Source organism: Ambystoma mexicanum, chromosome 14, assembly GCF_040938575.1.
Source record: "Ambystoma mexicanum isolate Mex_15411 chromosome 14, UKY_AmexF1_1, whole genome shotgun sequence".
NCBI classification, from domain to species: Eukaryota; Metazoa; Chordata; class Amphibia; order Caudata; family Ambystomatidae; genus Ambystoma; species Ambystoma mexicanum.
Genome location: NC_090940.1, coordinates 206,648,753 through 206,673,534, shown reverse-complemented (window position 1 = coordinate 206,673,534; position 24,782 = coordinate 206,648,753). Strand labels below are relative to the sequence as shown.

General features: G+C 48.4%; 1 protein-coding gene across 2 annotated transcripts in view; it reads right to left on the bottom strand.

The window, feature by feature from the left end:
* Window positions 1-7,109: 7,109 nt before the first annotated feature.
* The window catches only part of HIF1A (hypoxia inducible factor 1 subunit alpha), a 650,717-nt gene continuing 633,044 nt past the window's right edge, over window positions 7,110-24,782 (bottom strand). Inside the window, exon 15 of one of the 2 annotated variants that reach the window (XM_069638929.1) lies at window positions 7,110-8,484. In XM_069638929.1, the coding sequence (XP_069495030.1) occupies window positions 8,333-8,484 (152 nt within the window). In that variant the 3' untranslated portion in view covers window positions 7,110-8,332. The remainder of the gene's footprint in view (window positions 8,485-24,782) is intronic. The other variant, XM_069638928.1, reaches the window with a different exon arrangement.

The following is a 24,782-nucleotide window of genomic DNA, read 5'->3' as shown; positions in this document are numbered from 1 at the left end:
ATTTGCGCCAGCCTATTTGCCAGGATTTTTGTATACAACTTCACGTCTATATTAATTAGCGCTATCGGGCGGTAAGAGCTAGGGAGTTGCGGCTCCTTCCCCTGCTTATGAAAGACCACTACCTTAGCCTCATTCATAGAGTGTGTAACATTCCCCTTTTCTTTAAGCGTATTAAATAGTTCTGTCAGAACCGGGGCCAATTTGTCTTTGCACACCTTATAGAACAGTGCCGTGTAGCCATCCGGGCCTGGCGCTTTATTCCTAGGAACGTCCTTTATTGCCTTGATCACCTCTTCCTCTAGAATTTCCTTATCCAATTGTTGTTTTTCCTCTTCCGAGATTGTTGGGAGGGCGACCCCGTCTAAGTATGCTTTTTGCTGGGCTTCATCGGGGCTCCCTGTGGAATATAATTTCTGATAAAAATGCTTGAATATATCCCTAATATCTGCTGTTTGTGTTTTTGTTTGCCCATCTTCATCTATGAGCGCCTTTACTGTCTGGGTCTGCTTTTGCCCTTTAAATTGCCTAGCCACTAGTTTATCCGCTTTATTTGCTTTCACGTAATACCAATGTTTCATTTTTAGCAGATCTCTCTCCGCTCTCTTGGTGCGAAGGGATTCCAGCTGTCCCTGGACGTGTCAACATTTTTTTTAGCTTGGAGCCAGTGTTTGCAGCATTTCATTGTGAATCGCACTTATGTTCGCCTCCAACTCAGATTCCCATTGTCTGTATTGTCTCTCCCTCTGTGTTTTGAGTGCTATTAAGTGCCCCCTTGTTACTGCCTTGAAGGCTTCCCACTGGGTCTCTTTTGTTATCTCTGGGAGGTTATTGTGTGCGAGACATTCTATCATGTGTTCCTTAAGGGTGTTTCCCAATACTGGATCCCATATAATTTCCACTGGGAGTCTCCACTTCCATAGCCCTGGGCGGTTATTCGCCAGGTCTGTCCACAAAGGGGCATGGTCGGAGAGTGAGATGGAACCTGTCTAGGCATGTTGTATCTTCCCAAGGAGGCCTGTCGAGGCCCACAGATAGTCTATCCTTGACATGGTTCCATGGATGTGTGAAAAGTGTGTGAAGCCATTTTGCCTGGAATATAGATGGCGCCAGACGTCGTCCAATGCCAAGTTATTCATTTTCTGTGTCAGCGCTTTAGAAGGGGATCCTTGTTCCTGCTGTCGTGGTCCGGATCTGTCTATGCTGGGGTCCCAGGCGATGTTCAAGTCTCCTCCCACCACTATCTCCCCCTCTGCAAAGCGTTCTAATTTGTCCAGCGTGTCCCTAAGGAAGCCCTCTTGTCCCATGTTGGGGGCGTATACCGCTGCCAATGTCATGAGGGTGTCCTCAATTTTTGCAGGAACAAAGGTGCAACTTCCTTGTTTGTGTGCCTCTGAACGCAGTATCTGTGCGCTTACTGTATATTTTAAGGCCATCAGCACCCTTGCCTTCTTTTCTTGTGCATTTCCCTGTATTATTTGATTATAGCCTTTCAATCTGTTAGTCTTGTCCTGAGCCTTAATATGGCTTTCCTGGAGCATTATTATATTGAATTTCCCCTGCTTTAAGAAGTGCTCCACCTTTTTCCTTTTGACCGGGGAGTTTAGCCCTCGGATGTTGTGGGTCAATATTCTTATCCCCATCCTGACCGGGGTATGTGTAATCCTATCTGGACGTCCTGCTGCCATGCTGAGTATGGGTGATCTTTTCCGGATTCCCCCGCCCTCCCCAACTTGCAAAACTCCCCTTCCCCCTCCCCCATAACTGCCCTGAGGTGGGCACTAGTTCCTACGGTCGCTCAGGCGTATATAGGAAGCTCCCTTCCATCTCAGGGATAACTCGTGGGGTGTCCTAAAACCCCTCTGGATTCCAACATGCGCTTACGGCGCCCTTCCCCTCCTCCACGGCACCTGGTTTGTGTGGATGAGACGCTCCTCCCTTGTCCTCAAACAGTCGGGCTGGAGGAACTCCCGGAGTGAGGGCCTTCCTCTGGCCGGATCCTAGTGTCTGGGGTTAATCTATATATCTTCTTCGTGGGCCGTATTGTCCTTTTGTCCATCTTCCATTCGCTTGCCGCTTTTCTTGGGACCGGTCTTCCTGTTTCTGTCTTGGAGGTCTCCTACTCCATCCTGTATATCCAATATGTGCATCCCTTCTTCAGAGGTAGTTATCCTCCACTGCTGTCCTTCCCAAGTGAATAACAGTCCGAATGGAAAGGTCCACTTATATCTCATTTGTTTTGCTATTAGCACTCTTACCACTGGACCCATCTCCCTGCGTTTCTGCAGTGTGGACTGCGCTAGATCTTGATACAGTTGGATGTCTTTACCATTCATTCGGATGTGGTCCATGACCCTCGCCTTTGAGGATTTGTTCCTTTTGAGTATAGGAGGCCAGCACCACCAGTACATCCCGTGGCCGGGCTCCCGGTTCGCCTGCACGCTTTGGGCCCACACAGTGGACTCTGTCTATGAGCACCTCTTCTTCTTTCATATGGAGAATGTCTTTGAAGACTTGTTGAACTGCCTCTTTCCAGTCTTGCTCTTCCACCGACTCTGCCATGTACTTTATTCTAATGTTTGACCGCCTGGAGCGGTTTTCTAGGTCCTCGCACTGTATTTCGAGGTTGTGGGTGAGGCGTATCAAATGTCCCTGGGCCTCTCCGCGTTGTTGCGTTTCCTCCTCTAGGTTTTGCACCGCCTTCTCCAGGGTGTCTGTCCGCGCCACCAGGCTTGCCACTTCCGTTCTTAATACTTGCATCACTGTTTTAATCTCACCTTTTATTGTCTCAGATGGGGTTTGGACTGTGGCCATGAACTGAGGTTGCAGTTCCCCAAACCACTCTCATATCCTCTTTCGTCGCCATCTCTTTGGATGTTGCTTCTGAGTCCTCTCTCGTGGGTCTGTCTTCCAGGTTTGTTTTCCTCGCTTGTACTGAAGTGTCCACTCCCCAAAGGTGTGGCAGGTTATGCTCTTGCCTCCCCTGGGGCGTCTGTTGGTTAGCCTGCTGTTTCCCCCTTGACTTGGACATAGATGCTGTTATTCTGGTATCTGCTTTTGGTGTGGTCAAGACGGCTTCACTCTAGTGAGGTGTTGGATTCTTGCCCAAGCGCCTTAGTATTCCTCTTAAATCTCCCCCTCTTCCACTGACTCCGCAACGTTGGATGCTTGGTTTGGCCTCCTCTCCACCCCTAACTCCGTCCTTTGGGGCGTCCTACATCTCCACTATTGCCGTGTTCTCTGAGGGTGCTGTTCACCCCTACTTCGCTGGGTCTGATGTGTGGGCCCCGTATTAATAACCAGTGGGGGCGTGCACCGCTGAGTATCCACTCGGGTCCACTAAGAGCTTACTTCATTGCTCCTCTCGGCTCCTGCATCTCCGTTTACTGCTGCCTCTGTATTCTCTTCTGCTATGGGTCTGCTGCCTCGCTCTGTATGAGTTGTGGGTGGCTCTTTGAGCCGGGGTGTAGTGAGTCAGTTACATTTTGTAGGGGTTGCCTTGTTGGCATTAAGGACCTGTGCTAGGAGACATCCGTTGCTGCCTGGTTGCCTCCCGTGTCCTACGGTGTTGGCGATGCTTTCTTCACTCCCATATTTGGAGTGTTCCCCTGCTTTTTGGCGCCCCCGGGGTGAAGGGCCTCTCCCCCCCCGCCTCTGTTTCTCCTCTTTGCAATGTGGTTTTACGGAGGGTGTTGGGGCCCTCCCCCAGTCAGCGGCGCCTGTATTAATCCTACCGTCCTTCACTGCAGAATACCGGTTCAGTTTGCTCTCCCCTTCTCTTCGCTGCCGTTCGTCTCCGTGGCTGGGCTGCAGTCAGAATGCCGCTCTTGGGTGTTCCAACCTGATTCCTCTGGGGACCGAGGCTGACGCTTTGCACCTTGCGGGCCCGGCTGGTTCCTTCAGCTGCCCGGGTGTGGGTACCTCGATGGGGGGCGGAGACGTCTCTTTCTCGTGTGTTGCTCTCCCCTCGTCTCCGCGCTGCGGCGCCAGTCCTGCTGGAGGCCTCGGGAAGGTGTGTCCTGGCTCCTCTCTGCCTCCGCTCCCAGTGGCTGGCACGGGCACTGCTCCCCACCGCGTCCTCCTTCCTGCTGGTGAGTCGATCTCCACTCATGGCGGTCGCCGTCCTCTGAGCTCTGACACTAAGCTCTTTAATCTCGGCGGCGGCTTCTCTGTGTTCCTTCTAGCCTGCGGCTCCGATTATGCCTGATCTGGTGTTCTATTCCTCCAGCGCTCCGGTCACTTCCCGTATGCTTTTGGAGCGTGTAATCCGCTTTATTGACTAACTTTATTGTTGCGGCCCGGGAGGGGGAACAGTGCCGCGCTCAAATGTGTCCTTCCCCTCGCCGCCGCCATTTTGGAATCCGCTGCCGTAGCATGTTTTGAACCCTTTCCATGGATGGAAAGAATAACCCTGTTTCTGTTTTTAAGACAGCTCCTAGGAACTGTTTTGTTGTGTTTGGCACAAGCCTTGACTTTTTCTCGATTATTGAGAAGCCCAATTGGAAGAGGTCTTTGCCTGTTCTTTTTGCAAAGATGGGGTGATTCCCCTGTTATCAGCCAGTCGTCCAGGTAGGGGTATTCTGGGATTGCCTCCCTGCGCAGGTGCGCTGCCACCATTGCCAGTACCTTGTTGAACACCATTGAAGCAGACGCTATACCAAAGCGCAGCACCTTGAATTGCTAGTGCTGATTTGCCATCTTAAAACGCAAGAGTTTTCTGTGCGCTGGGAATATTGAAATATGAAAATAGGCATCTTTCATATCCAGTCTTGCCATGTCGTCTCCCCGCTTTAGCAGAGGGATTACCTCTTGTAGCAATGCCATGCAGAATTTTTGTGGCTTTACATAAGTGTTTGCAGGGCGTACTGGGCGCATAGATGGATCTTTCTTTGGGGCAAGGAAGTAGGTTGAATAAATACCCTTGTTTACCTTGTTCGCCGGTATGGCCTCTATGGCGTCCTTGAGCAGCAGCGCAGTGACCTCTTCGAGAATGATGATTTGTTCTTCCTTCGTTGAGTTCCTGAGTTGCCCTCCCGCCACGTTTGATAGCACCCACTTGTCTTTGGTGATGCCCTCCCATGCATGGGTGAAGTGTGAAATATGCCCTCCTACTGGAGAGGCATGGGAGGGGACCTGTAGCTGGCTGTCATTGTTTAGGCAGTGTACCTCCACCTCTGGATGTGGAGGACCTCCCCCGGCCACGAGATCAGCGCTGGCCTCTCTGGAATCCCTGCAAGGCTTGACCCTGGTTGTTACCCCAGGAAGAGCCCTGACCTTGTCCGTAACCCACACCTCTCAGTTTTGGCCACGAAACAGACAAAAATTGCTTCCGCCTCTCTGGCCTGGTGGTTTGTTCATCAGCTGCCCTAGAGACTTTAGGGTATCATATTCCTCCTTGGTGGACTTTAACGCGTCGCTTTCCCGAATAATACGTTGGGTTCCACCGGCATATTAAGGAGTGTAGCTTGGGGTTGAAGCTTGAAGCCAGACTGGTGTAGCCATGCGTGGCGCTTGATGATGGTCCCTTCGGCAATAATCCTGCCCGCATTGTCTGAAGCATCTAGGTTGTTTTTCAGGATGCAGCTGGATGTTGCCTTGCCATCTGCTGCTACCAGGGCCAGTTGTGACTTCAGAGGTTCGGGAGCAGAAGCTATCTGTGTAGTTATAGCGTCCCATTTGTGGCAGTTATAGCTTGCCGAATTATTGGTGATCCTTGTCTGGAAAGCTGCCGCAGTGGATACCTTTCTCCACATAGTGTAGAGTTTTTTTGCTCTCCTTATCTGGGGGTGCCTCCGATGAGGCCAACAGTGTTCCTGCCCTTTTACGGGGTGTGGTAACCACAAGCGAATCTGGCCCCTGATGTAGTGGGTCAGATGGCACTGGACGGAAAAAGTGTTTCAATCCGTGGGTTGACTGCCCGTGTCCGGTTAGGTGTTTTCAGACAAGCCACACACCCTGGGTAATAATATTTATTAGAAGGTTGAATCCTTCTTTGGACGGATTGCAGAATAGCAATGAATTGGGTGCCAGCCTTTTGTCCCTCAATATATCTTCTACAAAATCTTTATCGAGCCGAGTCCCTTGGGTTTGGATTCCAAAATGTTCAGCAAGCAGATCATTAAAGAGTGGTTGATTGTAAACAGGCGAATCGGCCACTGGCGAGTCCTGTTGAATTGGTGAGGCTAGGTTTCCCATCATCATAATAATGATCTGTCTCTTGAAAGGTTTCCCTGTCATCAGTGTCTATGTGATCATCATACAGATCACTCTGGACTGGTTCGACTGGACAAATAGGAAGAGTATTAGGTTGTGCTTTCTTAGTTGGGGGCTGGGAGGTGGAAGCCTCAGCTGTTGAAGGTGTGGTTTGGAAGTTCTGGTATGCCTATGGGTTCTTCTGAAAGAAGCTGGTCATAAAGGTCATCCTAGTCATGACCCTGGCTATGTCTTCAGCAGTCTATGTGGCTGAACTAGGAATGACACCAGGGTACTGAGCAGTAGTGTCCTGTCCTAGGGGTGTAGGATGGCCCTGGGGTGTAGACTGGCCCCGAGTTTTAAGCTGGCCTTTGTTCTTTAAGGCTTCTGCCAAGGACCCTTCCTCCTTGGGAACATAGTGTTTCTCCCTGTGAGTAGTGGTAGACTTGTCCTTGTTAAGACTTCTCATGATCAGTGGACGTCACACTAGGGATGGTATTACTGGCACGCCCTGTCGACAACGCCCCTTTTCGAGTTTCAAAAACAACTGTAATACTCTGCAGCTTCCACTAGATGTCAGCCTATGCATAGCACGCATTCTAAGCAAATTCCACAAGCCTCAAATATATATACATTAAAAAATGGAGATTGGAAGCAGGTGCAGTGACTTTGTTGTGTTACACATTTAGCAGTAGTAAGGACAATCGGCAACTTCCCAAGGAAAATATTGACATCTTGTAGACACATCTCGGCACATTGCCATACAGATCAGCAAGAGGCACTTTAATGAGAAAGTGTTCCTAACTGAAAGAGCCTCCAGTTGGGTAATGGTGCATGTCTGGTCTTGGTTGAAATGTGGAAAGGCAACTACTGTGTGCAACATTTATAGGGAGTTTTTAAAGAACCAAAAGAAAATGTAGCCTGGTCTACCTATAATGTTTATTGATGTAAAAAAAAAAACATACAGTTAGTGTTAGATCCAACCACAAACAGTTCAAGAAATGAATAGAACATTATTTGCACAACTGGTTCAGTACAAAGAAAATAGCAGATGTTCAATGTGACCCCACATGGAGAAATAAAGCCTTCTAAAATTATTTCAGTCATTAAAATCAATATGAAGAAAGACCGACATTAACAACAACAGTGCATGAAAACTAACATCCAATAAGGAACAACTCAATCATCTCCTATGCAGTGTTCCTACCAATGTATACGCTTTTATAATCCACTTGAAATATCAACTATTCCACGTGCGGTAAGCAGAACATTTAAATTTAGTATGAATTATACAATGCTTTTTCACAACTACAGGTATGATTTAAGGAGGTGTCACCGTAACTACATATATGAGAAACGTCAGTCTCTTCAAAAAAAATTATGAGATTTGGTGATAAATGCTTTTACTTCAGCTTAAATCTATCTTTTGGTGACCAATTGTAAATACTTGTACAAATTCCTCCAGTTTTACACTACACAGCTGTTTAGGAATAGTGTACATTACAGTGTGACTAACAAAGACATACTTCACCCAGGCTTAACATGATTTATTAGGCAAAAACTGAAAACCACTTTTTTTGCTTTTAGTTTTAAAAACTAGTCACATATGCAGAGTATATTGCATGAGAACTGCTGGTATTTTTTGTTTTTCTTAAGAAAATATATATTGTGCGACTTGAGGCTACAATGCACTGCATGCGAAGCACCGTTTCTTCTTCTGCAAAGAAAAAAAAATACAATGGACCTTTTCTGAGGGTAGTAGAAAGTCTGCTTGAAGGATTGTGACAAAGCTATTAACATTTCACTGCTATTGACTTCAAGCACTTTACCCCTTAACCAAATAGTCAAAGGTGCATTTTACAGCTGATTTTACAATGGTTCTTCCAACTTTCTGTATCAAACATAATGAGAATGTCCATGTATATCAATGGGTATGTAAAATACAGGTTTGAAGGACTGCAGAGAAAAGTAGATAGTGGATCAGACTCAACTAACCTAATTAGTGCAGTTTTGTAGCCAGGCCTCTAAGATCAGGTATAGAAAATATAAATAGACTGCTTTATGGGTGAGGAGGTAAGGGAAGGGTGGGGGGGGGGGATCGATGATTCACAAGTGTCCAAAACCTTGATGAAGTTACAGAGGGTCAGTTAATTTGATCCAAAGCTCTGAGCAATTCTTCGCCCTGTAACAGATTTCTGCTGTCTTGTAGGGGCGCGTTGACTTCACAATCGTAACTGGTCAGATGAGGCAGTCGACTTCCATCCACTGAATGCCCAAGGAGTCTACTAGTCATGTCTAAAGAGTAAGAAAACAGGAAGAAATTACTGTTCAGGTTTAATCCACAATTTAGACTAATTTACTGAATTTAAAAAGCATGTTATAGTTACAAAATACTTCCAGATTTCACCCATAAATACAACAAAAGAACTATCCAATTTTGTTTCAAATTGATTTTGTTGGTAGTTTAGCCTATATTTATATCATTGTGCATTGTAAGACAATGACATTGTAACAAGTTGGCTGTATCTGTAAATGCATCGCACATGGCGTCAAGTGACATTTTTAAACATATTTGGACAGTTTGAAGGTAACAGGGACATAATTCTACATATTGTACATATTTCTTTTTTTTTTTATAAAACTTGTTTTGTCATTAAACCAAACAAAAATACTTTGGCAGAATGCAATTCATCATAATCATTGATATAATTCACACAGATACCACAATGCTAATCCCAGCCCCCTGACCCACATTCCGACTCTTGTGCCCCAAGTCGATCTTCCCCTCCCAATCTGGTCTGGGATCTGTCCACTATTTCTCCTGCCCTTTCCCGGTGCCACTTTCATGTTGCCTGCCTCCCTTATTTTCATCACACCAGGTCCTATTTCCCCCCATATCTTCTGAAAATTCTCGTGGCATCCCCTGTGCCCATATACCATTTCTTCCACGGTTTTACAAAGGTCCATGCCCTCCGTCCATTTTTTCTGACCCCCATTTAGAGGCCATGTTCCTCTTCGTAGTCGGCAGCCCTGTGTTGAATAAGTGTGTACTCCCCACAGGACTCATTTCATCATTCAGAATGTGTAACTCGGCCACCTTGGGGCACCTCAGTATCTCGCTTCCTTCCAGTAGGGAAATTGTCCGTAGCACTGCCTCCCAATTTTTTAAATTTAATTTATTTGCATTTTTAAAGCGCTCACACAGCCTGCATGGATCGAGGCGCTGTTACAGGATTTTTTTTTGTTGCGTAATTGTAGTTTTTGTCTTAGTTTTGTATTTATAACGCAGTTAAATACCCAGAGGTTTCGAAGCGTGGACCCGGGGATCGAACGTGTTGTTTCGTGTCGTCTTGCTTCCAAGGCGAACACGTTGCCGCTGAGCTATCCTCCCGGGACAGCCTCCCAATAAGCCTCTACCTTGGGACAACTCCACATTAGATGGAAAAAGGATCCCACCTCACACCTACATTTCAGACATGTCTCGTTTGTCGCCCTGTCTATTACACACAGTGTAGTACTTGCAGCTGTACCAGCTTAAACCTGGTGGACATATTGACTTCCTTAACTGCAATCTGCGCTTCCACCCATTCTTCCTCCTCCAGTGGTCCTAGGCTCTTTCCCACCCGGCTAGAGCCTAGTCTAATTTTTGGGCTGTAAAATTGCTGATTGATTGGTTTAGGATCGTGATGGTTGTCTGCCAAATTCTTTTGGGAAACAAGTTACTTCTAGTGGTGTGCATTTGGTATATTTATCTCCATCCCAAATTGTGCGTGCAGGCCACGCCGAAGTCTGGTGTGTGTAAAGTGGTCTCTTGTCCCTAGTTTATGTTTCTCTTGCAATTCAGGGAATCCAATCACTTTTTTACCCTCCAGAACATCTCCCACCCTAGTGATGCCTCTATCTTGCCATCTACTTTGTTTGCCCATTTTATACACTTCCGGGATGTTCGAGTTTTCCCATAAGGGTGCCCACTTCGGTAATCACACCATTGCAACTCACTGCCGCGGACTTCCTTCCTTATTTCCACTATCCTCCTCCCTGCTGATGGGAGATTACAGTCCCCTCGGCTCCCATACAAAACGGGCATCGGGATTGAACCATCATTGTGTCCATCTTCAATCTAACGTGAGCTGTGCTTGGATCTTCAAACACCCATTCGTTGGCCACCACTAGCTGGGGTGACCAGCAGCATTTACCTATATGCGGGACACCTATTCCTCCCTCCCACACAGTGTTCTTCAGATATTTGAGTGCTATCCGAGGGAAGCTGTGTCCCCATAAGATCGTACGCAGCATGGCGTGGATTCTATTCAATAAATCTTTTGGGACTTTCACCGGGGGTATTCTGTAATACATATATTAATCTTGGTAGTGAGATCATTTTAAATAAATCAGCCCTTCCTATCTGGGACAGGGTCTCCCACTGTCTCAAATCTGCTTGTAGCCTCAGAAGGATCAGCTACAAGTTATTTTGTAAGATGGGCTGGTCTTCCGTGTGTATTTGTATCCCTAGATAAAGAGTCCTTCTGTAACCTGTAACTTGCTTTTACCAGCACATATTGGTCCAGTTAATCCTCAGGCCATAATAGTTGCCTAAATTCCTGGATCGTGGCTATTGCTCTGGGCCTGGTCCGCTTTGTCTCTTCTAGAAATATTAGTAAATCGTCTTCTGCATAAAATGAGATGTGGTCTTCCCAGCCCCCACTGCCAGACAAAGCCCTTTTGGTTTGGATCTGATCCTTTCTGCTAGTGGTTTGATCGCAATCAAGAATATTAGGGGGCACAATGGGCAACTATCGGCTATATAGCCAGTGGTTTCCATAAATCAATTTTACCCATTTCATGTTTGTCTTGCCAAACCCCACCCATCGCAAAGCAAATCTGTCTTAACGAAGTCAAAGGCCTTCTCCGAGTCCAGTGCCATAATGGCGTGCATGCCTTCCACTTCCCTCACCTTTGTTAACGTGTTATGAACTCTTCTGATATTCATTCTAGTGGCCGTTCCGGGGATAAAGCCACACTGGTCTGAATGGATTAGTTTAATTATTACTCGATTCGATCTGTTTGCTAATACTTTGGCTAGTATTTTCATCTCAGTGTTCAGTAAGGAAATTGGTCTACATGCAGAGCACTGGTCTTTCAGCTTTCCTTTTTTGTGAAGTACCATGATGGTGGCCTGCCCCAGGTCATCTGGAAGTTCCCTTCTTTTCTGACTTTCTTTAAACATCTCCAGCATTGGTTTGGCGACATGCTCGCCCAGTCTCTTCCAACACTCAATGGAAACTCCATTTGGTTCCAGGGGTTTCCCTGATTGCAACTGCCTTATTGCAGCCTGAACTTCCTCTGTGGTAGTGTCCCTATCAAGGTCCGCTCTCCATCTCTGTCACCTATCACCTGTAGGCACACCTCTCTTAGGTATTCTCTTATTTCGCCCGCTTCAGGACTACCTCTATCCCCATATAGTTCCTGATAATAATCCTCAAATTCCTCCTTCAAATGCTGCCCTCTCTTAATACTGCCATGCCCCTCTTGCCTCTTACTCTCTGACCCTTCCTCCCGTCTCTCTAGTCAGGCTAGCAACTTGCTGGCTTCATCTCCCAACTCATATATACTCTGGCGTTGGCTGCCTAGTGCGCCAGTTTTGCCTTGTCTGTTACATCCACTCTAAAGCGGAGGGTGGCCTTTCCTATTTCTTGCTTTCCTTGCTTGTCTTTTCTCTAATGTATTGTCCTCTTTTTGTTTAATTTCTTTTTCTAGGTTTCCAGTCTACCTTTCCTGTTCTGCTGCCGACTGATCATCATGAATTTCTCCCCAGAGAACCGCTTTATACGATTCCCATTGGGTTATTTTACAGTCCACTGTCCCCTCACTCAGCGTGAAGTACTCTTCCGTCCCTCTCTTTAAACCTTTCAACACTTCCTCATTGTCCAGATACAAGGCTTTCAGCCTCCATTTTCCCATAGCCTTCAGCTCTTCCCCTGGTTATGTTCATGACTAATGAAGTATGATCCAAGATGCCCCTCTGCGGGTTCTCGATGTCCACGACCCTCCCCAGTCTAGTGTACAGGGAATAAAGCAGTAGTAGATGCAGGAGAATGAGTTGTGTGCTCATTTTCTTGGTGCAGTTCTCTCTACACCTCAACCAGCCTGAACGCCCCTGCAAACATTGCAAGCGTTGTTTTGGCTATGCCAATAGGGAGACTCCCTCCCTGTCTTTATTTGTCCCTTTCTGTGTTCATGACATTTATTAAAGTTTCCCCCTATCATTGTTAGATCTGCTCTGTATGTTGTCAGTATCCCTGCATTTTTGCCAGGAACTCTGCCTGTTGAAGGGAGGGTGCCCACTGTGAAACTCTTGGCCCATAGTTCCCCAGTTATCAACACAAATCGACACTGAGCATCTCTCTTCACCTCATTCACTGTTATAGGGACCGTTTTCCTAATTATTATGGCATCCCCCTGTGATCCTCAGTAATAACCCGCATGTTCAACTACTGGGTATTGCCCCCAGCCCTGGAACCAACAGGAAATACTGTACATATTTTAAAGAACCGTTTCTCAGTGAAGCCAAGTTTGGGATGCAACAATGTAGTGTCCAATCAGACCAAAAAATAACTCTTTCTAATGTTCTTTTGGATAGATTAGTCCTTCCTACCTCAGATTCTTAATCTTCTAAATACTTGTCCAGCGCTACCAGTCTTTAGAAACTTTCAGCCACTGGGGGAAATGCGCAGCACCGACCAAAACCATTGGGTGTAAATAATCACAGATAGGATATCAGGGGCAGTATAGAATTTATTTATTTCATTTGTTGACAGCACGCAAACCCGGAATTATCACAGCGCTAGGTTACATTGGTAGGCCTAAAAACAATTGGTAAGAGCAGTAGAAGGGTTACAAAATGGAATGAGCAGTGGTTACAGGTGGACACCGGTAGGGGTACATTAGGAATGGTAAGAGAGCAGTTAGGCATATTTGTTGAAGAGAATAGTTTTGAGGTTTTAGCGGAAGACCAAGTAGGAGGGCATCCCAAAGAGGGGGCAATGAGGGTAAAGCTAGCTCCTCCTGCTCTTTGTCTGGTTAATCTGGGTGTTGCAAGGGCGGTGGACGTGGAAAAGCACAGGCTGCAGTGATTGGGTTTTTGGTGAGGCACTCGGTGAGGTAAGAAGGCGCAGCGTCGTGAATGCAGTGGTGGGTAATTGAGATGATTTTAAACTCAATGCGTGCTTTGGTCTTTTACATGTTTGTGCATGGTGAGTTCAAGGTGGACTCAAGGGTTTTGACCGAGCTAGAAACTTGGGTGATGTTGCCATCAACGGAAAAAGAGACGGCTGGGTCAAGATGTTTTAGTCAGTCGGAGGAGCCCACGATGAGGAGCTCGGTCTTTTCATCATTCAGGCATTGGTCGTGGGGTAGCCATCCAGGCCTAAATGATGCTATAGATCCAGTTGATATTGGCGGAATATATACTGTGGTTGCCAGTGAGTTTGAGTATTTGCATGTCGTCCGCAAAGTTAGTTTAGAGGATTTCCAGGCTATCCAGGTGGTCAAATAGTGGCTTGGTATAGATATTATACAAAGTGGGAGAGAGGCATGAATCTTGGGCTACTCCAAAAGGGACGGGCATAGGATTGGCTACTTTGGAGTCTGCGAAGATCCTAGAGGATTTTTGACTCAAGAATGAGTTGATCCAGTTAGTTGCTTCGTTAGAGATGTTGAATGTGAGATGGCGACAAAAGCCAATGTGGTCAACGAGGTCAAAGGCCGCAGAGATGTCAAGTAGGAGGAGGATGGCAAGGTCACCTGCATCCAGGATATCTAACTGAATCTGAAGGTCTAGGAGAGCAGATTTGGTACTGTCTTGGTCTAAAACCGGATTGGCACGTGCTTAGATGGTTGTGGGACTCTAGGTAGGATTGGAGTTGTGTGTAAGCAGTTTGGTCCAGAATGTTGACTAAGTAGGGTACTGTTGTGATGGGGTAGTAATTAGTGGGGTTGAGTGAAGGTTTATGAGGAGAGGGGTGACCCACGCTTCTTTCAGGTATTTGGGGACTTTGGTGGAGTTAAAGGAGGCATTGATACATTTAGCAGTGATGGGAGCTTGACGTTCTGCACACACTTTCACAATGGGGGGACAAGCAGCTATCTCCTTTACAATTGGAGGTTTTTAGACAAGTGATGGTAGTGATCACCTCAGTTGGGAGATACAGGGGAGTGGGAGGCTCAGGGTGAGGGAATGAGTGTGTCGGACACAGTATTTTGTGGGAGCTGGGATTTTGTAAGAATGGTTTTATCTCAGAGGATGTGGGTTTTGTATGCAGGTTTTGTCTGCAAGCGCGGATTGGACTAGAGTGCACCAGGTTTTATCTTTCAGACAGCTTGCTATAGGTGGAGCAAGGGATTCCAGCTCTTTGAAAATGTCTCTAGCGTTGGAGCTGGCTTTGTTGATCCTGGTATTTTAAATGTTGGCTTTAGTGGAGACCATTGCGGTTTTGTAGGATTTAGCGGTGGTGAGGAAGGCCTCCTTATGGGACGTGGAGGTTTTTTTTCTCCTTAAGTGTTCCCGGGCACGTTTCAGTTTGCCGAGGGTGGTAAGTTCCTCTGTGAAGCAGTTGTGATTGGTAGTCTTTTTGTCGAGGTGTTGAGGGGGCATGCAAGTCAAGGGCGTTGAGGAGGGCGGAGTTACAGACAGCAAGGATGGTTTCTGGATTGTGCAGTCAGGCATCTGAGCCAAGGAGGCACTAATGGTGTGTTCCATCATTTCTTTGATACGTTTGCGGGTGTGTCTCGAAGTAAGGGGAGGGTGGATGCTTGTGGGATGTGTGGTGTACAGGAGTTGGCGGACGCAGTGAAAAGTATCGAGAATGGTCTGCCCAGGGCACAGGGTCGATAAATGAGATCATGATGGGCAGGTTGCAATGCATTATCCAGTCAAGGAGTTGGCCCTTTGAAAGAGTGGGTGAGGTAACAGCTTGTGAAAAATGAATCTCATGGAGAGTGGTGCGAAGGGCTACGGCCTTATGGTCAGATGCGTCAGTGAAACCTAAATTGAAATCTCCCAGAAGTAGGACCTTGGTGTCAGGTTTGTGGATCAGTGCAATTAGTGACAGGATCTCTGTTTCTGGAGAGCTAAGGTTATTGGGTTGACGATCGAGAAGGATGATGTTCATAGTGGTTTGAGGATTGAGTTAAATTTTGTTGAGCAGGATTACGTAGCCTGGAATAGGAGTGAGGTTCTGATAGGGAGGGAGAACTTGGTGATGAGAGCAACTCTACTACCAATGTTGGCTAGTCTGTCTGATCTGAGAACCGAGTAGCCATTGGGTATGGCAAAGGACAGTGAGGGACCTGCCGAGTCGCGCAACCATGTTTCAGTAATGGCAAAAAGGTTGAAGTTGTGTTCCAGTACGAGGTCATGAATGTCAGGTCCATGAGCGCAGAGAGAGCATGCGTTGATGACGGCGCAGGCGAGGTGATCAGGTCTAGCAGTGGTGGGTAGGCTGGGCTGCCTAGGTGCCAGGCGCTTGGCAGTGGGTGTGGAAGGGGTAGATGTAGAAGGCAATTTTTTTGTTTAGGTGTGTGAGATTTTCTCTGCAAGCTAGTAGTGAACAGGTGTTTTGGGATGAAGGTCCTGGATCATAGTCATTGTAGTCTGGCTCATCCGGTGCATGCTCGGGGGTTCATTTTCAGTTGGGCAGTGGCTGTCCTATAGGAGGGGTGTGTGGAAGTAAGGGGTTAGGTGTTGTGCATCCTGAGGCACGGGGAGGTGGATGTGGTAAGCTATGATATACTTCAGGGTGATGAGGGGAGAGGGGGTGAGTGGTAGCAGAGCCCATCGTACTGAGAGGGGGAAAGAAAGGGCATGCGTATGGGTGGGATGATGTCAGGAGGGGAGTGGTGCATGGCTAACACAGGAGGCTGTGGTGGTAAGGTGTGCGAACGGAAGAGCGCTTGGTAGGGTCTTGAGCCATGGCACTGCAGGAGTGGAAGGCATGTTGTGAGATAGTAGTGAGGGGTGCAGGTGAGCACTGGGGAGTAGGCGAGGCATAGCAGATGTTAAGGGCATAGAGTCAACAGCTGTCCCTATATCTATGTTGCAAATGAAAGGGCACAGGGTTGAGGCAACTGGCGCAGGTCTTAGGTGCCGGTGTTTAAGTGGGGGCAGTAATTTTGTTTCTCCCGGTAAAAGGATTAGGGCCAAAGCAGGTCAATATGGCATTGGGCAAGGACAGTGACGTGGGGGTAGGCACCCACTCAAACGGGGGCAGGAACATTGTGGTAGCTTGCAGGACACGTGAGCTAGTCATATTACAGGGTGCAGGCACATTTCTTTGGGCGGGCCCCTTGAAAGAAGCATTGGGTATAGGCAGCAGCATATGGGGGGGAACTCATATTGGGCGCACCAGCAGATCGAGAGATGGACTGGCCCCTGGGAGCACAACTGCAGCAGGCCAGTGGGGGGCAATCAGGATGAGGCTGCAGCGCACTGAGGCTTAGAATTTGCAGAGGGTCTGCTGGAGCAACGGAGGAGGAAACGCATAGCACTTGGGGCTTGCCAGCAGAGCTGGAACGCGTACCCCAGAGATGCCTGACCCCGCCCTGCCCATGAAGCAAACCGCAAGCACTTGGAATTCAGAGGAGATGCAAATGAATCCACATCCAGGGAATTCAGAGGAGATGCAAATGAATCCACATCCAGAAAGCCTAATCTCTGGAACAGGGGCAACAAACAGTTGATATGTATCTCCCATTCATAGGTGTTGAACCCCAGGTGGCTGAGTTGGTCCGCCTCTGCATTTTTGTGCCCCAGGAGATGGACCGAGGAGATCCATATCTCTTCTGACAGGGCCCATTCACAAATTGACACCACCTCCATGCACAGGAGAGGACGCGGGGGGGGGGGGGGGGGGCGAGTGCCACCCTGCTTGCTCAAGTAGAACATTGTTGTGGAATTGTCAGGCCTGACCAGAAATGTCTTGTCCCTGATGAGCGGTAGAAAGGCTCTGAGAGCCAGGCCCACTGCCCTGAGCTCGAGTAGATGGATATGCAGGCAGGCCTCTCTCCTGGACCATGCACCATCAATTGAGAAGCCCTCCAGAGAAGACCCTCCGCCCAAGAGAGGAATCAGTCGTCACCACCAGAGTGGGGTCTGGCAGGGTGAATGGGGCTCACACTGCAACATTCCAGTCCAACAGCCACCAGTAAAGATCTGGGAGGAGTGACAGGGGGATAGGAATTCTGTCCGACTGCGACCCAGTTTCCTGGACTCAGTTGGCTGCCAGGTGAAGCTGGAGTCGTCTCATCTTGAGGCGGGCGTGCCGAACAGTGAGCACATAAAATGCGATCAGGCCCAAAGGGTGCCGGAACCACCATGCTGACATGGTTGAATTGGCCAGAAAGTGCCCCATTGTCTTGCAGAGGGATAGGCACCTCTCAGACGTGAACACCCACTGCACGGCCGTGTCCCAGCGCACTCAAAGGAACACCAGGTCCTGAGTGGGAGTCGGCTGCGACTTAAGCCCCTTGTGGGAGAAACCCAGCTGGTGACAAATGTCCGCCAGTCGTTGGCAGTAGTCCACTGCCCCCTTCAGGCAAGCTGGCCCTCACCAGCCAGTTTTCCAAATAGAGGTATAAGTGATAGCACTCCAAGCAGAGGAGACCAGCCACCGCATTCATCAGCTTTGTGAAAACACAAGGGGCCAAACTGAGGCCAAATGGCATCACCTTGTACTGAAGTGGTGTGACAATATTTAAACGCACACATTCCGATGCGGCTGGTAGATGGGGACATGAAGGTACGTATCCTTGTGGTCTAGGGAACGGATGCAGTCGCCTGTGCATTTAGACTCTGCTATGTGCGCTGGGGTGATCATCTTGAAGCGCTCGAGCGGTAAAGATAGATTGAGGACCGACCAACCTAGTTCTTGGGTAACTCAAAAATCCCGGTGTAGAAGCCGGAACACCCTGAGGAACCGGTTCCAACAGCTGCATGTCCAAAAGAGAGGATATCCCATAAAAGCACCGGGGCCCCTATCTGATGCAGGGAAGGAGAAGAAGGTAGAGGAAGACTGAAAACCTGTGGAGACTATCAAAATAATCCAACGACTCTTGAACCAACGCTATGAGCTGTCAGTGAAGAGAGCCAGCCTGACCCTTACAGGCAAGCTGTGTTCCCCGACCGTTACGTTGTTGCTTTTTGGTGTCTGAGGCGGTAGCGGAGGACGGGGGTGCAGAAAAACCTGTGCAATGTCCTCTGCTGCTTACTCCAGTCGTCACTAGGGGACCTGTCTGGCCTCCATGCACAGCGGCCCTGAAACCCCTTGAAGCCACTGAAGGAACAGGGTTTGAAGTCTGTCCTGCCCTGGGTCTGAGAGAAGGACTTCTGTCCTGGTTTAGTCGTTGGCCAAGGAGTTAGCATTCTGTGTAGAGGTCTTCTTTTTCATTCGCTTGTCATCCGTGGACGAATTAACAAGATCCGTCCCCTCAAAAGGAAGATCCAGGATCCTCTCCTGCACATCAGAGGAGAATTTAGTGGCATGCATCCACATTATCCACCTCATCTCCACCCCCAGGCACAGGCCTCTGCTGGCTGTGTTGATGTGGGAGACCGAAGATTCCATGAGGTATGCACAACTGCATGGGCCTCTGCCAGACTGACTTTGAAGGAGGCCTGTCTCTCCAGGGGGAGGTAAGGCAGGAACTCTCGATCTCTTGCCAGAGCTTCTGTTTGCCACAGCTAGGAGGGTGTTGGTGGGGGCCTGTTGCAAGTGCAGCCCAGCGTTGAGATAGCAACACTTGCCAAAAGACTAAGGGGCTTTGTCATCCTTGGAAAGACTACTGGAGGCGGCCCTAAGGAAGACAAGGATGATGGCTTGGAATACAAGGAAGCCGCTGCCACAACTGGAGTGTTCGGATGAGGGTGAGGGGCCAGGAGGACTGGTTCCCCATCCAAAAGCCTAAACCGGCTGTCCAATGCCTTCTCCATCGGGGAGTTGGCCCTGGGCTTCTCCCAGACATTCCCCGCCACCAACAGGACACCTTTCTGGAGGGGGATGGCCAAACGGCTTGTGATGAGCCGGGCAGGAACCTCCGCCGCCACCACCTCCGACTCCTGCTCTAGTTGGCGGACCCCCAAGTACTTTGCAAGTCCCTGAAGACGGTCTTGAAACTCCTTCACTGACGCAGAAGGCTCTTTGTCCTGTGCATCGTCATCGCCATCCTCCCAGCTCCCCCACCCGATTTTTCCCAGACTGAGGGGAGTCTGGATCCTGGGACACAGGAGCCAGAGGGGTCCCCCCCCCACATACCCCTGATCCGCACCCGAAGGTAGCTGGGTATCAACAGGTGACTGCGGGGGAGGAGGAGGCATTGGTTGCACAGGAGGAGGAGGGCTCTGAAGTAACGACAGGGCCTGGACCGGAGGAGGTGTAGCATTGGCACTGCCATATGAACCAGAGGAGTGCCCAGAGGCCGCCTAGGGGCATGACCTGTGGAATCACCTTGATGAGCCCCGTCAGGAAGGGTTTGAATAAGCGACTCTCACATGCTGCTGGATCAGGAGGGGCACAGCCCTCAGCCGTGCTGGGCCTCCTTTCCTGATTTGAAGCATCTAGGAGCCTGGGTTTTGTAACCATAAGGATGAGAGCGGTAGATGTAACCCTGCGTAGAACATCCACCTGTACCATCGGGCCAGACGCCACTTCCCGAGGGACAGGGACTGTAACCTTCTTGCAGCAGCCACTGTGTAGGCGAAGAACACAGGAGAGGCCCAGAGTCTGAATCCAAGATGGCCGCAGCCTCGCCGGCTCTGTCATGTGCTTGTCTGCCATCTTTGGGCCTAATGCCACGCCCTGGGAGGGAGGGCGTGCAGGCCCAGTGTCACATGCTGGCTCAGACATGGAAGGGCTCCCAGACCCTGAAGCAGCAGCGTTGACCTCAGAGGTGGCTCCAGTAGGTTGGGTGCCCTCAGCTATGGAGCTGGTAGTCCTTTTGGATGGACTCCTGGAAGTAGAACACCACAATCCTTTGCACCCTGGTGCAGAAGAGGCCGACTAGCTGGATCGCCCCTCCGTGGACCGCCCGGAAGAGCCCCTCTGCCTGGGAGCCCTTAGCCTCAACGGCCTTGGGCCTGCCAGAACCAGAATCCAAGGTCCCCTTCCCAGTGGAATCCCCCAGGAAGGAGTTTCCATGCTGAGGGGCCTTGCTAAACAAAGGGCCTAACTTGTCTTGACGTGGAGTCCTAGCGACAAACTCAGAAGAATGGAAGATCTCCCTCCAACGGGAAAGACTATTATTCAAGGCCTGGTGACCGAGAGCACTGCAAGCCACGCACGCGCAACAGCGATGGTCGCGCCCCAGGCACTTCAGACAGAGCACATGGAGGTCAGAGGTTGGAAACGAGCAATCAAAGGATGCACATCTTGTGAAGCCTCCTGCAGCAGACATGCGCTGGTGGAGGCAAGTCGCCGAAGGGAGGTGAAGAAGATAAAAAACAAAGACCAGGGAGCATGCAGAATGCAGAAAAAGTTCCTTCATCTAGCTGCCAGGTCAGACACCGTCCAAGGGGGAAAAAGGGACTGAGGTGAGGTACCGGAGGCCGTTCTGTACTAAATTTAAAGGGGAAGCTACATTTTTTGCTGCCAAAGGTTCCAGTACCGTCTCCATTTTGGGGGACACCCACGAGGATGGATCAAAGAGGACGGGATGGGCGCACAAATACACCATGTGAAATTGGGAGCGGGTAGTCTGGCGACTAAGTTCAGAGCTGGAACGTTTTTGCATAACCAGGGTTACCCAGCGGGATAAAAGCGGTTATGATGGAAAACTAGACTGGGAACAAAAGTCCAACAGACAAAAGGATGAGTGTTGGGAGAGGGCTAGGGAAGGACTTAAGGGCAGCGGGGGAGCATGGCACGAGGAGTGGGGCATTTGGTGCATGTCTAAGAAGAGTTTTGGATGTTGTCTGCTTTTGCCGGATAACCTTGGTTATTTGTGTGCGTTTACGGATAATTGCAGTTATCTATAGTACATTGAAAACCATGATAATAGGGAAAATGTTTTTAAACAAATGAGTTACAAAAATGTGATTAAGACTAAAAAAGGGGGAATCTTATAGTTAGTGAGGTGGGTGGTAGTGGGCCCCAACAAAACCTAGTAGGCAACATGTCAAGGGGCCACAGCGAAAAGCATTGGATAGTGTGCCCAAAAGAAACCTAATGTGCCCGCAGCCAAACGCCGTTGGGCGAATCCCATGGCTAGTGAGTAGAAAGAAAGATAGCCTTTTAAAAGATAGGCCCTGGCTAGTGGGCCCCAAAGACATGTATAGTTGGCTCTGGCCACCTAGTGGGTTCGGAAGAAAGATATTGGGTGAACATGTATAGTGGATACGTCACCTAGTAGGCAACAAGTCAAGGGGCCACAGTGAAAGGCTGTGGCCACTGGCCATGGCTAGTGTGCCCAAAAGAAACCTAGTAGTGTGACCATGGCCAAAGGTCATGGCTGTGGGCCCATTTAGGAAACCTTTTGGAGCAATATGTCAGAGTGGCCATGTCCAAAGTGTCACACGCCGCATCCCTTCTTGGTGTGTGTGGCCAAGGTTTCGACAATGCAGGAAAGCACTACACGTACACTGCAGGGCACGTTCGCGCTGTCTAGTCTTTCTGCTGGGTTCCGCGGCTCCTATTTAGCCCCGCCTCCTCTACAGCGTCTCGCGTTGCAACCTCGCAGTCAGCCGCTTTTCGCTGCCGTCCGTTGCTAAACGCTCTGTTTTCTTTCCTCTTTCCCAGCTGCTTCTGCCTTTCGCCTGTCCCCGGCTTCTATTGCCTCTGCTCCGCTGTGTCATTCCACGGCTTCCCGCTCTGTCTCCCTCTCTCCCTCCCTCTCTTGGCCAGCTTCACTGTTCCTCTCCCTTACGCTGCCGGCTCACTTTCCCATAACGCTGCTCCTCGTATTTAGAGCTTACACCTTCCTGCGGAACCCAGTTTCCAGGAGGACTCCGGTGCCATCAGCAGGGGTTTTTTTCTGCTACACACGGCTTTTTCCCCTAATTGTACCTCCCGGGAACGGGGTCTCAGCGGGGTGCTTTTACTTGGCCTCCACTGTGGCTTCCTCTCGTGGGAGACACGGACGTCCAATAAAAAAGGAAAAAGACTACAGAACCCGGAGATCCATCAGCCCAGAACACAGTGATCACTACCCCACAGGTGAGGAGGAGGGGGAGAAAGAGGAGTATTTTGAGTTCTACGGACAATGTAAACACAAAGTTTGACACAAAGGCACTGGGCATGGCCGAAGACCACAGCTAGTGGGACCGGAAGAAAGCTATTGGGGCAACAGGTAAAGGAGCCCCGGTCATGGTCATGGGAGAAGGCCATGGCTAGTGAGTGGGAAAGAAAGGTAGTGTTGGGCGTGCTCACTGGCTAGTGGGCCCAAAAGACATGTATAGCAGCCGCAGCCAAATCCTGTGGCCGAAGGCTATGGCTAGAGGCCCGTAAAAAAACTATGGTATAACAAAAACCTAGAAATTTAGTGGATGTCGGAGGTCATGACCAGCTTAACGTGGAGTGTTCCTGTTGATGCCCCCTATAATGCCATTGTGACTTCCTTCTGTTATAATATGTATGTGCACATGGGGTTTGCAACGGGAACGTGCAGAGTTAAGCTGGGCATGACTACCCACATCCACTGTATTTCATGGGTTTTGTTGGGTGCAGAGGGCCTGCACCCACCCCTTGAGCCCTTTTTAAAACCAAAAACCATGACACTGCTTCATTTTTCTCTGATCCTCTGTGTGAGTTGTTTCATGCTTTTCTCTGCTCTTTTAACGTGATTTTGAGTTGGTGTGGAGGAATGAATGGACTGTGATGGCAGGCATACCTCTACGTGTTGCCACAGAGATCCAACATATTAATATGCTGTATAAAGTTGCCTATTTTATTTGAATGTTTAAAGTTTAGTATTACACGTGTTTTGTATACATATAATACATTACTCACCATAATCATATTTCTGATGCTTGTATTGGTTTAGATTCACATTCTATGCATAGACTGACAACTAGTGGCAGCCGCAGAGTATTGCATGATTTGCTTTCGAAATTCGAAAAGGGAAAGAGTGGGCAGGTTTGTAATACTATCCCTTGTTTAGGTCTATTGTACCCATCGTCATTCATGCGTCGAGATGCAACAGATTGTCTGGTTTCTGACGTCAGGGTACATGAAGTGTTTGCGTGAGGACAATAAAAATAAAGTAGAAAGGTTAAGAGAAAAAACATCTATGCACCTTCAACTCCAGGAGGAGAGGAAGGGTGGGCACATGTGAATCTAAGCAGACACAAGCATCAGAAATACGATTACGGTGAGTAATGTATGCCTTCTGAGGCTTGTGGATCTGCTTAAAATCGCATGCTATTAATAGATTAGCAAGCAGTACCGGGAGAAGGAGGTGGGTTGTGTGAGGGTATAGCAGCAAATAGATGTTTTAATGCTGTTTGTCCCACCTGTGAATCTGCTTTAGAGAGAGTGTGCATAGGCAGTAATGCTGAGTAAATGTATTAATGGAACTCCAAGTAGCAACTTTGCAAATTGCATCTAAAGCAACATCTGTAATGAATGCTACAGTAGCCCCTGGGCCTTGAGTAGAGGTTCTTGGTGTAAAAAGTCATGTCTTTTTTGATAGAGTGCATTCTTGGAGACATGATCTTCCTCTCTGCCAATTGCTACGGAAGCAAAGAATTGATCCGTTTTCCTTAGCGGTTTAGTTTTGTTTAGGTAGTATGTTACCGCCATACTTACATCTAGAGTATCGGGGACCTTTTCTGCCAAATTCGGAGGATGTTGAAAGCTGCATATGACTTTTGGTGAAAATCTAGGGTGTGTTCGAAGACCCACCTTGTCTTTGTGAATGATGAAGGGATCTTAACAGAGTGCTTGAAATTCACTGACTAGAACCACAGTCTTGTAAATTAAATGTTTGAGAATGGTTTTGTGCATTGTTTCAAAGGGTGGACCCACAAGTTTTTGTGAGTACAACATTGAGGTCCCAACCAGGTGGCGGATTTGAAATGGGAGGATATAGTTTTAACTCCTTCCATGAACGCTTCAATAACTTTTTTTCCACCATATTTTGTTTTGAGATGTAGTCTAAGCAGACAGAGCTGCTAATCGTACATTGAGAGAATTAAACACCAGATCTGAGTCTAGAAGATAAAGCATATAGTGTACTACATGCGATGGACAACTGTCAATTGGATTGATGTTGCGTGATTTACACCGAATGACAAATCTCTTCCACTTGTTAAAATAAGTGTCTTGTATTAGGCTTACATGCTTCTTTAAGAGTGTCCATACAACTTTGTGGAAGATTTAAATGCCCAAACACTATGACTTCAGGAGCCAAGGTGCCAAGTTCAGAGTTTAAGGATATGAATAAAATGTCATCCCCTTGTGTTGGGACAGCATCTTGACTGGGTGTTAGGGACAATTCTGAAAAATGTGCTAATTACCGTCACCTTAGAGACCCCCAGCAACTTTGCTGGATTTTGAGGACTTGATTTTTTTACCTGGAGAGTGTGTGACCCTTTTTTTCCCACTCCC